The sequence below is a fragment of the Balaenoptera ricei genome, chromosome 21, assembly GCF_028023285.1.
Source record: "Balaenoptera ricei isolate mBalRic1 chromosome 21, mBalRic1.hap2, whole genome shotgun sequence".
Lineage (NCBI taxonomy): Eukaryota > Metazoa > Chordata > Mammalia > Artiodactyla > Balaenopteridae > Balaenoptera > Balaenoptera ricei.
In genome coordinates this window covers 9,899,920-9,917,147 of record NC_082659.1, presented here as the reverse complement: position 1 = coordinate 9,917,147, position 17,228 = coordinate 9,899,920, and the positions used below count along the sequence as shown (strand labels likewise).

The following is a 17,228-nucleotide window of genomic DNA, read 5'->3' as shown; positions in this document are numbered from 1 at the left end:
GAGAAAGAGATAAAGAAGGAAAACAGGCATAGCTGCCCCGTCTGTCTGTCTAGAGCAAACTTTTTTCTCATAACTAAGTCGTGAACACCTTTCTACATCATATGTTATCTTTGTTTCTTTAATGAAATATACTGAATTAAATTGTTTTCTCTTTAATGTAACACATTGTATAAAATTATTGATGTAAGCAATTTATTTATGATAGATGTGTGAGATACACAGATTATTTCTAATTTCAACTATTTAAAGTAGTCCTGCTGTAGACCTACCTGAATATGCAAAAAATAATGGTCACCCTTGTCTGATTTAAAATTTTAGGGATCGACCTGTCGATGAAAGAATACCGTCAAACTGTACACGTCTACTCATACACCCACCAAAATGAACACCCAGGTGCCTGTTTCTACTGCCCACCCCAAATCACTTTTAAGAAACGCTGGCATTCTCATAGCTGAAAATGATCTTTGTTGTCATAATACATATTTTTGAAGTTAAAGATCTTTTCATAGTTTGTTGGACATTTTAGTTAGTCTTATAATTTTCTTAAGGTAATGTAGTTTATTCTTTAATTGTGTTTCATCTTTGCTTTTTCCCCTTATTTCAAAATATCTCTTTGTATATTAATTCTATGTCTGGCATATTTATTGCAGCTGATATTGTCTATTTTGCTATTCAAAAGAAGGGTTTTTTTTTCATCCAGCTGTAAAATATGTGTCTCTTCCATTATTTTTGTTTCTGTTTCTTTCAGAGTCATGCCCTTTCCATCACACTCAGCTTAATCATCTGAAAGCCAACCTGATATTTGCTTTGAAAAACAACGTAAGTGCAGTGTACCTTGCCTTTCCAGCTTGAACTTCCCAAAATCTTTTCCATGTATGTCACCTTGGAAAGTAAATCCTCCTCTTTCAAGTCCAGATGATACCTGATAACGCACGAAAAGGAAAAAACAATGCATAACAAGGATTAATGATAATCTCTTCTTTTATCATAATATAAATATTATTTCTATTTAGAAAGTAAAGGTTAACTATTTAAAAAAATTTGTCATTTCTTCAAGTGACCCACTTATAGTTAGAAATTGAAAAATACAGACATGAACTTCAACTAACAAATAAATTCTCTCTCTTGTTTTGATCTCAAAAACAGTAGTTTTTTACAACATATATATAGGTTAAGTACCCTTGGTAAACGGGGACACACATATGAATTACATCAGAACCTACATTATGTAAAACTCGCTGTGTCACAACTACTGCCTCGTGTACCTCACGTGAGGCCGTTTACCCTCGAGTTCGATGATGAATTAAAGCAGAAGCAAAGGGTTAACTTGCAAGGAAGAAAGTGAAGGGGGTGTCTTAGATCTCTGTTTATCTGGGGATGCTACCTTTTAGAACTTTCGGGGTGGTTACCAGTGGCCTTGGAAGGAGTTTGGTCCCCACCCTTACGGTGGGATGTGGTCTGGATCTAAGCTCTCTGGCAGGAACAGCCCATTTGCTCCTGGCCAGTTTGTTTCTCATTTCAGAGACAGGTTTCTTCCATCATACAGTGAAGGGGTGAAGTGGCCACGCAGCTGGGATGAGGGCCGGCTGAGTTTTCACGGGGCAGACAGGACCTGACCAGGTGCTCTCGGAAAGGAATCGCCCCAGGCGCCCCCAGCGCTGCGCAGACGCGGTGATTAGAAACCCCGCCCAGGGAGTACTCACGTAGCCATCCAGCCCCCAGGGGTCGTTTTCAAAGTTGCTGACAAAAATGTCCACTGGGCCTTTAATCTGAAAAGCTTTCAGAAGTAAGTGGGCCTCTTCCTTCTTGTAAACGCCTAGGAAACGATCAGGGGGTTATTCTTACAACGTGGGAATGCTTATGAGTCAGTAACGCAGGCATTCGATCCATTTGATTTGGAATATGGTACAGAGATGATAATGTTTTAAATCACAGAGATTAATATTTTTATTTTTAAATTTTAGCTTCAGTACTTTTTTCCTAAAAATCACTTCTTATGAAAGTCCTTGTCTTATCTTTAAGTATCATCTATTTCACTCAATTCAACATCTTTACCCCACAGAAAGAACAAAAGTAATATGCATTCAGTTCATTAATTTTTTAAACCCAGCATTTTATTCATATTTTACTCACTTCTGAGGACAGGAGTATGTAGGAAAAAAAGAGACCATAACCTAGGGGATTAAACTACTGTGTATGAACTAAACAAGCTACAAGAATATATTGCACAGCACAGGGAATATAGCCAATATTTTATAATAACTTTAAATGGAAATTCATCTATAAAAATCTTGAATCATGGGCTTCACGGTGGCGCAGTGGTTAAGAATCCGCCTGCCAATGCAGGGGACACGGGTTTGAGCCCTGGTCCGGGAAGATCCCACATGCCGCGGAGCAACTAAGCCCATGTGCCACAACTACTGAGTCTGCGCTCTAGAGCCCGCGAGCCACAACTACTGAGCCCGCGTGCCACTACTACTGAAGCCCACGCACCTAGAGCCCGTGCTCTGCAACAAGAGAAGCTGCCGCAATGAGAAACCCACACACCACAACGAAGAGTAGCCCCCACTCGCCGCAACTAGAGAAAGCCCGCGCGCAGCTACAAAGACCCAATGCAGCCAAAAATAAATAAATAAATTTATTAAAAAAAATATTGAATCACTAAAAAATGACAATTGTGATAAAGACAACTATGTTGAAAAGACACATGGGGAGTTAGTACAAAATTATCATAAAATTTCAACATGGGAAAAAAATAAATATTTCTAAATCAATATAAAAAAAGAGAGACCATAACAATGACCCCAAATATAGCTACTTATGCAGATGAATTGCACTTACTAAAATGAAATGAGCAGCAGGGTGGCCAAAGTGTGACGGACATACTTGTGGAGCCCGCGAGACCCTGGGCGTGAAGTGACTGACAGTCACACCTCTTAGCTACTCATAAGCTGCTCGGAATGACTGCTGAGTGGCATTGACCAGAGGTGTCACGGTGTGGCAAGGGGGAGAATGTGTTTGCAGCTACGGCTAGTTCCCTACTCAGAGGAGGAACTAAATAAATAAGTAAAGAAACAAAGAAACAAACAGATATTAAATAACAATAATGAACCCAAATGTCTTCTGTGTAGAGAGGCAGGTTCAAGGGAAAATCACGCTGTTCGCTTCAGGGACTCCAGCAGTTCATTCCCAACAACTCCCGTTAGAGAAGTGAAACTCTAACATCGCAGAAAGAGTCTCCACTGGCCCATCACATAGGATGGAAGGGGACCCACGGACAAGAACGACCACCTAAGGACTTGACTTTGGGCTCCATCATGCCCACCATCAGCAGCTCTGTGTTTCTGGCGTCCAGTTTAACCTCTAAAACTCTGAACCCCACTTCTATATACTATCAGCAGAAATAAACTATGTATGAGGCAACTTTTACGGTGTTTAAATGAGAGCACTCAGCAGACCACCAGGGCCCCAGCTGGCCCTCCGTGGATGTTAGTTTCCCTTCCTCTTCCACACCCCCTCCTCATCAGAATGCACATGGCAGGTGGACTTATATCCACTTGGGACTCAGCCAGAACAACCCTTGATCCACCCGCTTTCCCAAATCCAAACGAGAGATTTCCCAACACTTATCCACAGACATCAGTTGCATCAAAATCACACTAGAGCATTTTCTTTGGGAAAAAAAAAATCCGAACTCCACGAAGAGAAATAATATCTAAAGGAGATGGGTGAGCCTAAGAAATCTGAATGTTTTACAAAGTCTCAGTTTATTCTGACACAGGACCAGATTTGAGCACCTGGTCTAAATCATTTACACATTCACAGGGTTAAGATGCAAAGCAATTTTGGGGCCCCTGGACTACGAATTCATAAATATGTACCTGTTTAAAAATCTCTGAGTATGAATTATTTTTCTTTTCCTAAATCCAGAGTATGTGTACCATTTTTAGATGTTTTCCCATCCAAGGAAGCAGGAAAGTGAGACATGAGGGATGGGGAGGAGTCCTGACCTGCTCTCATACTTTCTAGAGATGAATCTGTGTCTGTCTAGTAACTAGTGAGTGTGTGCGTGCCATCGGGGGCCCCTTGGTGTTCAGAACCAGTGCTGGGGCTTGTGGACAACTCAGAGTCTGATCCCTTCAGGAGTCAGTCTATAGAAAAAGACACATGGTTGTCAGAAGTGAGATAACTGAAAAAACAAAACGCACTAGATTCAGTCATGAAGGTAATTCTGTGTCTTACTGGTTGAGAGCCTGAGCTCGAGATTCTAATCGCTGAGATTCTGATGGCAGAGCTCAAATCCTACTTCTGTCGTATCCACTTAGCAAGGCCACTGAATTTCCCTGAGTGTCTCTCTTTTTTAATCAGTAAAAAAAAAAAAAGGTGTTTAATAAGAATACACCACAGACGGATGTAAGAACGAAAAGGACAATATGTATATAAAGCACTTAAAATAGTGTCTGGCATATAAATCAGAGCTATTGCTTTATTAACTGAGATACATCAATAAAAACTCACCAGGAGCAAATGAGTTAAAAGAGAGAGAGAGAGAGAATAGCAAAAGAATGAATTCTGGAGACATGAATACCTGGACATAAATCTTACATCTTTGACTTAAGACGATCTGTGTGTCACCTTGAGCTCGTTAATTCACTTTTCTGTACTGGTTTTGTAATCTTTAAAATGAGACAGTAGTACCACCCTGTCGTGGTTACTGAGATGATCCAGTGCGACGCAGCAGATGCAAAGCCAAGGTAACGTTAACCAGCACTTAACACGCGTTGGTGCCCTCTCTGCGAGAAGCCGGAGGGTCTGCCCCTGCTCACGTCGGGGTTAATGAAACCCCTCGGCACCTACCTGCCAACTTCAGCTCCCCCTGGGCGGCTTCAACGAAGGTTGCGTTCACCTTGCTGCTTGTTGCGTTGAACCAGTCAACAGTTAGGGTTGCAGGCTGTCTTTTCCCTAAATATTCATAATATCCCTTCCACACTGAATGGATGAAAAATACATCTGAAGGAACTGTGGGGGAGAAAAGATGACTGTTAGCACCCACAGAAAAATTCCATTTAGATATCCTAATACACAGAAGGTATAACGTTGTTCAGTAAGACAGCACAGCAGTGACAGTGAGGAAGACAAAGATGGTCTACCTGCGTGTCCCTGCACAGCAGGGGTAAAAATCAGATGACCCGAGCAGGGAGCAGGGACAGTACTGTGAGATGCAAATGCACATCTGTCACCTGGTCGGAAAAATCTTGTAGATGCCAGCGCACACCTCTCTTACCAGGTCTGGCAAGGCCAGAGTGTAGGGTGAAGTGGGACTCCCAGTTATTAGGTTAGACTGTATCAGGCTTAATAAATACATTAAACTGACCTGGAAAATCACTACTGATACTTCATTTAATATCTAAGTCTACTAACTTTGGAAAGACTTAGGAGGCTCAGAAAACTGACAGCATCTGTCAGGAGCCTTCTGCCCTCAGAAAGCCGGCACTTCAAAGCACCACCATGACTGCACAGACCAGCATATGAAGACAAAGATGTTTTATTTCTTGAGGTCTTTATTTTGTAAGTAGAGCCAATCTCTCATCTCTCTCTTCTACTCTTTAATCTCCTTATAAAAAATAGTCCAGTGTTGGTAAGAAAGCTAGATTAAATGATGTCAGATGGCATCTTTTAAGTTCAGAAACAAAAGGCAGAAAGTCTTCTTAAAACATTACAAGTCATCTGGGACAGGAATTCTTGCAAAGATTATTGAGCTATTCTCTCTTTTCACTGGTTAGAAAAAAAATCATTTTTTACATTTCTGCTAATAAATATGTATAAAATCCTGATACTTTTACAATATTGATATAAAATTTTACAGGGTAATTGAGATAAATCTACATCAATGATGCCACTAAATTTCTATTTGCTTTTTGTCTCATGACGTGTGTAAATTGTTTAACTGGACAAGATCCACCGTGAGTGGAACTGGTCAGAACGTATTGTTGGACTTCCTAGGTGGAAAGAAAGATTTGTGTCTCCCTAAACATAGTTTTTAGCAAATGCACTTATGGCAACACGTGAGGAGGACAAAGCATAGCGTCCCTTTTCTTTCCAGTCCCATTTCCCGTCTTCCCAGACAGACTGACCCTATAAGACATCACCTAGTGACAGAAGAGTTGAAGAACAGATGTCATCACTTCCTATGGCTTTGATGGACCCAACTTCCTAATAACAGTAATTTTAAAAATTGAGTAAGTTTGAAGCGGAGCTATGACACGGGCATCTGACACAGTTGCTGACTGACCAGCGACACTGAACAGGTCTGCCCGCCATCAGCAGCATCACTGAGCCACACTCTTAATCAGCGAGCCCCGAATGCCTTGTCAGCCTTTTCTAAAATAAACAGCCTGGAAAACAACGTCAAGATTGCTTTCCCTAATCAGAACGCATACACTCAACTGGAGCTGTGAACGCACTTGTTTGGGCCTCGCACTTAGGTCCCTCTCGTTGGTGGATCCGAGTGGGTCGGCCTGGCTGGTCTGTCCAGTGGCTGGTCTGTGTCCCGCTGTGACCATCGGGGACGTGGAAGATGATCTTTTCGGGTCTCTGTCCTCTGACCTGTTGCTGGTGGTTTGCAGTGTACTGTAACCACCGACGGGGAGGTGCTAGATTGTGCCTCCTACACAAAGACCCCTGTTGAATCAGCACTTCCCTTCAGAGAGGGTAAGGCACGCTGACGGGGTGCCTGCAGCTTCAGAAAGAGCCTGCAGACTTTTCACGACCACCGCAGCAAACAGAACAGGACAAACACACCACCAGCACCAGCACCACCACCAGTACCACCAGCACCACCACCAGTACCACCAGTACCACCAGCACCAGCACCAGCACCACCAGCAGCACCAACGACTGTGTCGTTTTATTGAAGAATATGTTGCCTGTATAGAGCATTGATTTCTGTATTTGATATGTATAAATAACATTTACATAGAATACTCCAGAAGGTTTTTTTTAAGGTAGATTTTATACTTCACGGTGTACACTGGATGGATTCCTTTAACTATGTTGTAACTTTTTGCCTCATCTAAGAATTAAATGCAAAACCCAGCACTGTTACTTAACCATAGCATTCCACATACTCCTTCCACCTTTGATCCTGGAACGGAGCTTTATGTCTGAGAAACAAGTGCGAAAACCTGAGTAAGGAAAACCCCAGAAAAGGGACCTTATATATTTATAAATGTTTTCTGTTTCTGTTAAACTTTTTTTTAAAGTTTGACTTATATTATAATTTGGGGACACACTGTATTGTTTAAATATTCTCTAAATTTATAACATAGATACAATAGGCCAGGTGATTTGTAGTAATGAACATCTTCGTTAGGAAATAAAACTGCATCTTTCCCATCTGCTATGGCATGCATTAAGCAAGGTACCACACACAACAAAAAGCGATAATTAACATATTCGGAGGCAGAGGATGTCTGAATTACAGAGATACTTGGGGAAAAAAATGGAGCCCCACATTTGAACTGCTCGAATTCACAGCTGATGCTGTCATAAAGCGTCCTTTACTGTAACTTCCTCATTTGGAGGAAAGAATCACAACCCTCTTTATAAGGCTCTCCATTATACCACATTCTGGGTCAGTATTTGATGTCCATTTCTGCCTATAAAATGCCTAAGGCACCTTTTAATAAAACAGCATGTGACAAGGACAAAGGTTTTCCTTTTAAGTATTGTTCCATTAACAAACCACAGTTATGAGAGAAAGAGGAATCTGTGTAGGCTTGGTGTTTTAAATAACTGAAGCATTAACTTGTTCATCAACTAACGGAATCAGAAATTTGCATGTTAAAATTTGTTTCACTGCACAGAGTATAGGAGAGAACAAATCACTTTATTTGATTTAAATCTATAACTGTTCTGGTATACAAACCTGGAGTTTTAGTAACTGTTTCATTAACTTCTCTCACTCCTTTACCTACAAGTAAAAAGACAAATTATCACTTTCAAAAAACATTTATTTTCGAATAAGTTTGAAAAAATGTCAAATTGAAGCAATGTTCCTTTCTCCAGATTTCTTGAATGCACAAAATAGGAATATCTTACACATATCCATTTTAAACCCTTATATTCACAGCAGAATATCCTTTGCTTTTGTGGGAAAACTGAGTTTCGTAGTGGAAATCAATCTGGATCTGACATGCGCATTTGCATTTAGTGTGTTACAACAGAGAGCCTTGTAAATGAGGGTGTTTATACCCCTTTGTCACTCCTGTTTGGGATCTACTGCCCCCAACTGAAAGGTAATATACAAAAAATCACTATGACTTCATAACCCTTCTCAGGTTTCCAGGTCCCCAACGCAATCAGTGAACTCACAAGTTAACAGTCAATAACATCAAAGTATTTCCCTGCAGAATGTTTAACTTGGTCTATCAACTTAGATTTAACTCATAATCTCTTTGCTTTTATAGTTTTGCATCAAACCACAAATTATCACTTTTTTAAAGTGTGTATTTTGCTATTTCTGAGAGAGAGGGGCAAAGGAAACATAAATGTCTTAATTCCTAACGTGAGAGCTACAGACAGGCTCCAGGAAACTGAAGCTAAAGGCAGGGGCTTTATCACACTCCGTAATTCTGTCTGTGCTGCTTAGTCCTCGCTGCATGACTAAGCAGGGTTTGGTGGAGAACCGGAACGGTTAGCTGCCATCAAATCTGACTCAGTTATTACTCTTATTTGCAAATACACAAGTTTGTGAGTTCATTAATGCATCATTTCCGTGTTATTGCTTTTGTAATTTTAAAAAGCAGAACCAATGTCAAGAACACATAAACTTATATTTCACCGCCAGATAGCTTGCAGTCTCAAAAATAACAGACTTAATTTTATACATTCACCAATATTTGGTGATATTTGCCCATTTTCATTAAAAAATACATTTTCCAAAAATATACTGTATATTATTTTCCTTTTAACTCAAAATGTGTTTCTCTTTGCCTTAAAATGTGATTTGCAAATAATGAAATCTGCACATCTCCTTAGTCTGTGCCACTACTGTAGCCAACACTGACTACACACATGTTCGCATACACACAGCTCACACACATTAAGCACGGATTTGGTTGGGGTGACGGACATTGCTTCCAAGATGCTACTTCTTGTGGCTCTTAAACCTGGACACTAGCCTGATGGGCAACTGACACTCATCCTTGCTCTGCAGGGACCCACTTTCACTTCTCACCAGTGACTTACTTTTACAGACAGGTGACTTCCCTGTCCATTTCATGTCCGCTTTACACGTCCTGTGCTCAGATCCACCTGCGAGGAAGAATCCCGGATGGCAGGTGTACACTAAGGTGTAACCAAAAGTGGGGAGGTCGATGGCCCTCACGTCCGCGTGGGCTGGCGTTTCAGGCTGGCGGCAGGCGTGAGCTGAAATGGGATTTAATCCATTAGTAGTCCACTGTAGCCTTAGCATATGTGTCTAAGGAAATACAGCAAAAAAATTGGAAATGGCTATGAAATCAGTTTACCATTTAAAACTGAGAATACAGGAGCTGTACATATCACCAACATTCTGGTCGCTGCAGCTTTCAGCACAACAAAGCCTCGGTGTTTGCCAGCTCTCTCTCTCTCTCTCTCTCTTCCCCTCCCCTCCCTCCCTCTGCTTGTCCTCCTCCTTCTCTCTCACTCCCTCTCTCTATCTATCCACCTATCTATCTATTGATATCTATCATCTAACTTTCTATCTATCTATCTATCATCTATCTCCTTCTCTACATATATGTGTGTAATTATGTGTAGAAATTTAGAATAGAAATCATAGCTTTAAAATAAACACTTCTAAAAAAAATAAACACTTCTGACATACTATTAATATAAATAATGTTAAATTTTATTAAAAGAGCAGTACTTTAAACTAAACACATACACATTAAAGTGTATTTTTAAATATGCTTTGATTTTTGTCCAACGGCAACTAGAAAATTTAATGCTCAGTTAAATGAATAATTAATTTTGGTCATAATTCGATGTGTGTTTAGAAAATTAATTGAAATATAGATTCTTATTACCTTTAAAAATATCATTTGGGAGTAAATAAGGTTGTAATGTTTAGATCTCAATTTATTCTTTATAAAGTGTGCAGTTATGTGTCAAATAAAGTACTTGGTCGATTATTATAAGTTTACATTATTAAAATCATGAATGCAATCATTTTAAGTATCCTAATATTTTGCACTTCAGCAAACTTTCAAGGTAATGAAGACCTATTAGTTCCACACAGAAACACACACACATATGTGTATATACATACATAGATGTACATGTGTGTATCAATATAATATCTGTCTATATAATATCCACATATATAATTTGAGTAGAGATTCAGAATAGAGATGATACCTTTGAAATAAATATACATCTTATAATACTGATACATAAATACACAAAAATCACACCTTATATACTATTAGAAGATTTTTGTGTAACATTGTACTTGTCTTTATGTCTAACCTAGTAAGAGATACTACGTCGCACTAAATTGGTAAAGGATGAAAAGTTAATTACTAATCATTCATACAACATTTCTCCTAATTCTCATGATTAAGTCACAGAATAAAATTTGGTCCTAAGTAACTATTTGAATGATCGATTCACATATAGACCCCGAAAAGAACACTTCAAACATTTCTATTAATATGCTGATGTATCACATGATCTTTAATAACCTGAGATGGACATACTAGGAGAATAATAGCACAAGGAGGTTTTCTCTCCGTGAATGTTAACTATGTTATCCACACTGATCTTTGGTTTGGGGCAGTTTCTCAGACTTAAGTGCCTCGGTATCACCTGGAGGGCCTGGGAGCTACAGACTGGACCCCCCCCTCTTGTGCACTCCACCCTCCCCGGGCCCCCAGAGCCTCAGGCCCTGTGGGTCTGGATGGGATCCGGCTCAAGATTTGCGTGTCAGCCGAACCCCAGGTGATGCTGCTGCTGGTCCCAGGGAATCAAACTTTGAGAAACAGGAGTTTAGGGAACTGAAAACAATCAAACAAACAAAAATAAGCTCCTCATTATTTCCCGGGAAGGTAAAACACTGCCCAGCCGCTGGAGAGTAGACAGGTCCCTGCCGACCTCGAGCAGGGGTCGCACTCACGGATGCACTCTGTCTGGATGCCGCTCCACGTCAGGTTCGCCAGGCAGGTTCGCGTTGTAGAACCTTGAACGTGGTAACCTTTTCTGCACCGGAAAAACACCATGCTTCCAACCTGGAGGGGAAACCCAGTGAGGAACTGCTGAAACCAGGGGTGACCAAAACTTGGGTTTCTTATGGTAAGTCAGTGAGAACGACAGACACAGGTAGTATTTTCCAGTGTTCCGATATATTTGCACTACGTGTCTATATGCCAGAAGATGTCACCTGAGCCTTCAAGGCCACGTGTGAGCCCCAGTATAAAATGTGCTGGCTTTAACCTACGTCCTCGGCAGGGTGTACGAAGGCCGTCAGGAAGGGGCCGGTGTGCGTCAGGGCCAATCAAACGAGAGCATTTTAAGTTTCAGGAAAAACAGGGAGAAGTGGCTGAAGAAAAAGGACGTTTATTCTAAATTAACAGGATCCCCAGCTTGAACAGAGTGTGCACATTTAGCTCTGGCTTTCAAAGCCATCTGATCAGAGACCCCTGAAGTCACTCGACAACTTAAGATGGTTGAAACATTGTATTTCAAGCTTCATTACTTTCCATCTTTAGGTATTTCTCCAATATTCATGTTAATGTACTTTTTATTTAAAAAGTCAAATGAACATTCAAAATATTCAATATTGAGCATGTTAACCACTCTTAAGAGTTATGAGCGATCATCCAGAGAAGAGATACCATACAGGAACCCTAGACTATGGGGCCTGAATCCATTTTCTTCTCCTGTTTTTGTCTCTAGAATTTAATACTATTCACCTATTCTATCAGGTCACCAAATGGGGTCTTTTTATTTGTAGCTCTTCAGTGGCAAGTCACCCTGCTTTGAGATTTGCTGTGTCAGTTCAGCAGACAAAAAATACAAAAATATGCATGCTTTCAAATAGAAATTAATATAGCAGTTAATACTGTGTGAATAAGATACATACAGTTATTTCAGTGTTGACAGTTAAAATAACAAGCAGAAATCCTCTCTGAATGGATTTTGTTTGGGCAAATATAACTTGAATCAAATACGGTACATAAAAACACACATATGTTTAAGTATCAGTTTCATTTCAACGTAGAGAAAAACATGGTGAAATAAAAATGGAGAACCTCATATCCTCTTGAGCTATTCTGTATTCCAAACTGTGGGGTACCGGGGTCTGGGCAGCTGTTGTGAGCAGGGTCTGAAATTCACAATTAAAACAAAAATTAGAGAACCAGATATGGTTATTACAGGGATTCTAACATTTTTACTAAGAGGTCTTATGAAATTCAGAAAATTGTGTTTTGTCAAATGTGCAAGATGTTTTGCACAAAAGTTTAAAATTAAATTGCTATTTTTGCCTTTTTTTCAGATATTTTCTTTAGATATTAATTTTTAGTGCTTTACCAGACTCTGAATTGCTCTGTGTATAATTTTCTATATCAGAATAAGCACATTCTTTTCCATTCTCTGGTTTAATTTTTCTCTACTGATGTATTGGTAGGTTAATAGTATATTATCTTCAATAATTATCTATTATGATCATTTTTTAAGGATTTAATTAATTACCATCTCCTTTGGCCATATATTACATTACTCCAAATGTCCTGAATTAATTTTCTTCAAGATTCCAAAATGAGTAATATACTTAATGCTTAGAAACAGAAGCTTATAGTAGACCAACAGTGATAATTTTCCAAAAAATGTAGTATTTCAGCCATCAGCGAGCACTTCAGCTTTACTATGGCTGCTCTCCACTGCCAGTGGGAAAACAAAATAGATAACTTTTTTTAAAAAGTATGTTTTCAAGAGAAACTAATCTATCAGGGGAAGAAAAACATTTTTTTTTAAGTTTTTCAGAAATAGCTACAGTAAAGCAATAGTCTAAACCAAATGGCAGTAAACATTAACTAGAAAAGGCAGTGCTTCAATGAAATTATTTCTAACACTGTATTTTTTTTTGGTTCTTGAATATGTATTTTTTACTGAAAAAATCATTCATAAATTAACATACAAAAATGTACATACACATGAGTAAATAATGTAATGACAAAGGACAAAGTGTTTTTTAAAACATCTTTAGATTTCAGTGCAAAAATGTACCCCTGGCACCTCTTAAGTGCCACAAGAGCAAGCTCAAACAACCGTATTAAGTAGATATCACTTAATTTCTTAGGAAACAACCGAGGATATAAATCATTAATTGCTTGCTACGTGTCTTGTGCTCAGGAGAGCCGGGCAAGCAGAATGACCCCAGCCGTCGCCTTGAGTCTGCAGGGGAAGCTGGAAAAGAGGGCTCTGAGGGGAGAATGGAGGTCTCCACTGAGACCTGAGTGGAGAATGGAGGTCTCTGCACCGCTGACGGAGTGACTTTCGACCACTGTAATTTCTACCTGAACCCTTTCTATGAGACAGAGATTAGGTCTAAAAACGAGGGGTTAGGCCACATACAGAGTGTCTTCTGACTTGAAGTTTCCTTTTCATGTTGGAAAGTCAACAGAGCACGAGTGTCCCTGCAGCCCTCTCTACCGTGGCCAGCAGTGCAGACAGTTTAGTGCGGGGCAGGGCGACAGGAAAGCAGGCGTCCCTCTGGTGCCACACCAATAGCGGCAGCTTCTGCAAAGCGCTCTTTCCCCTAAAGAACGCAGCTGTCGGTTGAGATGGGCAGGAGATAGAGGGACTGGGGTAAAGAGAATAGACTCTGGGAGCGATTTTTAAGCGACTTGTAACATGAACTGCCAACTCAGCTGGCATGATTTAAGAGAGGCTGCCCATCAGTGTAGCTGATTAGTGCCTATGCGGAGCATTACCTACAAGAACGTTAGCTATGTGCCCACAGATGGTCCAGTTTTAGAATGAAATGTCCTCATCCCCAAGCCCCTCAGGGCTGTCATGTCATCAGTACCGATGCAGGTGGGCTGTGTGCCACTCCACGTGCCGTCCGCCTGGCAGACTCTCCGTGACGACCCCACCAGGATGAAGGGAGATCTGCACTGGAAGAAGACTTCAGATCTATAGGTGAAGCTTTTCCCGCTGAGTCGTCCCTCAGCGGGGGTGCCCGGGTCTCCACAGAACACAGCTGGAGAAAACAACCAAGACGTCGGTTCGCATTCTGTGTCCCTGGATTAGCTTAACTTATTAAACGTGTTTAACTAGTTTCCGTTAAATCTCTAGGTATCACTATTAAACCAACAAATGACGAAAAGGACAGAATCTGCCCTTGGGCAGTGTAGTCTCAAATTGGAATTTTTACCTACTGTAACGTGGCTATAAATCACACAGGCTCTTTTCCTCAGACTGTAACCGAGGGTGTGCATGTTGGTGATTTGCAAACGTGACCGGGAGCCGGTTCTCCCAGAGGACTTACGCAGGCATTGGGGGACCTCTCCTTTCCACACGCCACGGCCTTCGCAGGAGAGGATGGCGGGGTGAGAGAGCTGGAAGCCCTGGGCGCAGCTGTAGCTCACACTGGCGCCCCAGCGTAAATCTGATCCTTCCACTTTCCCATCCTGAACTGGAGGAGGTTGACCACACGTGACAGCTGTTTCCAGAGAACACATGGGATTCAACATTCTAGAGTTTCCACCACAACCATAATACACCAATGACTCACATTTTAATTTTGCCTGCGTTGCAAATGACATCTACAAAGGGCTGAATTTTTTAATAGAAGATCATTGAGAAAGACAGTAAATCAAAATAATAAAACTTTTCTCCAATATTTCTTCATTAATTTAGATCAAGTCCATAAAAGCCAAGCAAAGTCAAAAGATACCACACTGTAAAAGAAAGTGTGGGATTAAACACAACAGTCTCAATATGTATAAGACCAAGAAAGAAAGAAAGACTGCTGTTCGATTTATGTCTTTTTATGTTATTTACCAGAGACAAATCCAGTCAGAACGTGGTCCCATGACATGAGTACAGACTTTTGAATTTATATATACAGATGGTAAGAATTTCTCCCTCTATCTGTATTTTTTTCTTTATATAAAGATAGCATATAATTTCCAAAAGACATAGTCTGTTGATCCATTTGCTGAAGAATTAAAAACCAGTGATTGCACGGTTGAAGAAGATTCTGTAAGAAACCACTGGCCAGTGTTCTATCACAGTCTAGGAGCTTCGGGCCAGAACACGCTCTCACGAGTGACTCCCCGGCTGGTGCTGGCGTCCACCTTTCCCACTCTAGCCATCATCCTAAGACGCCTTGTCTAAAAGCTTCCCTGAAGATCCAAGAGCTTCCAGACTTTTCACACTGGAGGAGGTTTGCCAATGACAGTCCAGGCAGCAGAAGGCAGCAGGAGGGAAGACTCACCTATATTTTCTCACCTGCAGTTTCTCATGGGCATTCGCACGCGAGAAAGACACACAGACCCAGAACCACTCACGCACAGCCGGAAGCTGGAAATGCGCCCTTCTCTTGCCATTCAACCTTCTCTCTGTCTATTCAGCAAATATTTCTGGAGAATCCCTATGTGAAGATTGGGGGAACGTGGCTCTAGACAGACGATGTCAAGTGGCAAGGCCCCCGGGTGGGAACGGTGACGAGTGACATGGTTCCACGGAGGGGAGGACAAGGGCGGCCGGCGGGAGAAAAGTTCAGGAAGAGAGAGAGGTCTCTTCCGCAAGGGCCTGGTTGGCCATGGAAGTATTATTAACGCAACAGATTCTAAACAGAGGGACAGAGACCCACACAAACATATGAAGTCCCAGGGACCTGACATCTATGGACAAGTGCCATCAACAAGCTCATGTGGCTGCAACAGTCCCAGCACAACTGTGTGAGCTTCATTAAACATCCATTTGATACCTGCTCCACAGCAGGATCGTATTAATAACTGCAGATGGACAGAAGGATGGAAGACAGGGGTCCTCACCCTCTAGTGGGAGGAAACCAGGGCGCGCTCAGAACCGCCCAGGCCAGAAGGGGTGGAAACACTGCCGTCAGGTGCGGAGGTCTCACCCGAGCCTCACAACAAGCTCTACACAAACGACGTGTCCTTCAGAGCCCTCGGAACATGGCGCCTTCCTCACTAAGGCTTCCTGCTGCTCCAGCTCTCAACTCGCGGTTTTTATCTGTCCGTCGTCTAATAAAGAGTAGGGCACCCCTTTTTCATGTCTGATCACTGCCGGCTTCCACACCCTCCCCTCTCGCTTCCCCTCTGGCCCGGCTGACAAGAGCCTGCGGGCTCCCTTGGGTGCTGGTGCAGAGCCCTAACCGTGCACATCCAGCCCCGGTACAGCTGTCACCGCCCTGCTCCCCTGCTTCCCTCAGGCCACGCAGACACCTTCCGCCCGCTCTGCTCTCCCCGGAAAGCCTGCTGTCCAAGTCGTAAATCTTTCCATACCATCCTCACACCATGTGGCGCCGTTAGTCTCCGCATCCAAAGCCCACAGAACGTCACGCACTGACAATCGCTGCCCCTACCCTGCCTTATTTGATGATTGGCTTCTCTCTCTGACCTGACTCTACATCCCCGTGGTAACGGTCCCCATCGTATCTGCCACAGACTTAACACGGCCACGTTCACCAAGAGAGAGCAAAGCTGGGGTTCACAGCACAGACTCCAGAGGGAGTGTGACTGCCAATGAACCCTGATGTCTCCAAGCCCTGATCTGTGACCCTGAGCATCTACTAAAACTCTCTGTGAGTCAGTCTCCCGTCTGTAAAGCGGAGATTAAAGTATTAAGAAAATGAAGTGATTTAATATTTGCGAATGAGTTTACAAGAATGCCTGGCGCATACAAGGTCTACAGAGATGCTTGCAAAATGAAATAAAACGTAACTCAATAAAGACTTCTATATGCGTGAGTAAAACACACAAACCTTTGCAGGTAGGTTTGCTGTGATTCCACGCACTGTCTTTGGTGCAGCGGATAGTCGAGGACGTGGCAGGTTCCATGGTGTAGCCGGGGTTACACTGGTAGCTGACCGTACTGTTGAAGGTGAAATCTGTCCCAAACTGGATGCCATTTGCCAGTGTACCTGGATCTCCACAGCTTATAACTAGTAAGTGAAGAACAAAAAAGAGTCGGAAAAACACATTATCATGAAATGA

The 17,228-nt window shown here is 41.7% G+C and overlaps 1 protein-coding gene across 1 annotated transcript in view; it reads right to left on the bottom strand.

Moving 5' to 3' along the window:
* CSMD1 (CUB and Sushi multiple domains 1) overlaps positions 1 to 17,228 on the bottom strand; it is a 1,821,295-nt gene that overhangs the window by 5,901 nt on the left and 1,798,166 nt on the right. Inside the window, exons 59-68 of the mRNA XM_059909813.1 lie at positions 16,997 to 17,176; positions 14,534 to 14,707; positions 14,072 to 14,245; positions 12,294 to 12,367; positions 11,159 to 11,270; positions 9,250 to 9,429; positions 7,928 to 7,972; positions 4,858 to 5,019; positions 1,704 to 1,816; positions 835 to 922 (exon numbers count right to left, since the gene is read on the bottom strand). Coding sequence (XP_059765796.1) covers positions 835 to 922; positions 1,704 to 1,816; positions 4,858 to 5,019; positions 7,928 to 7,972; positions 9,250 to 9,429; positions 11,159 to 11,270; positions 12,294 to 12,367; positions 14,072 to 14,245; positions 14,534 to 14,707; positions 16,997 to 17,176 — 1,302 coding nt within the window. The remainder of the gene's footprint in view (positions 1 to 834; positions 923 to 1,703; positions 1,817 to 4,857; positions 5,020 to 7,927; positions 7,973 to 9,249; positions 9,430 to 11,158; positions 11,271 to 12,293; positions 12,368 to 14,071; positions 14,246 to 14,533; positions 14,708 to 16,996; positions 17,177 to 17,228) is intronic.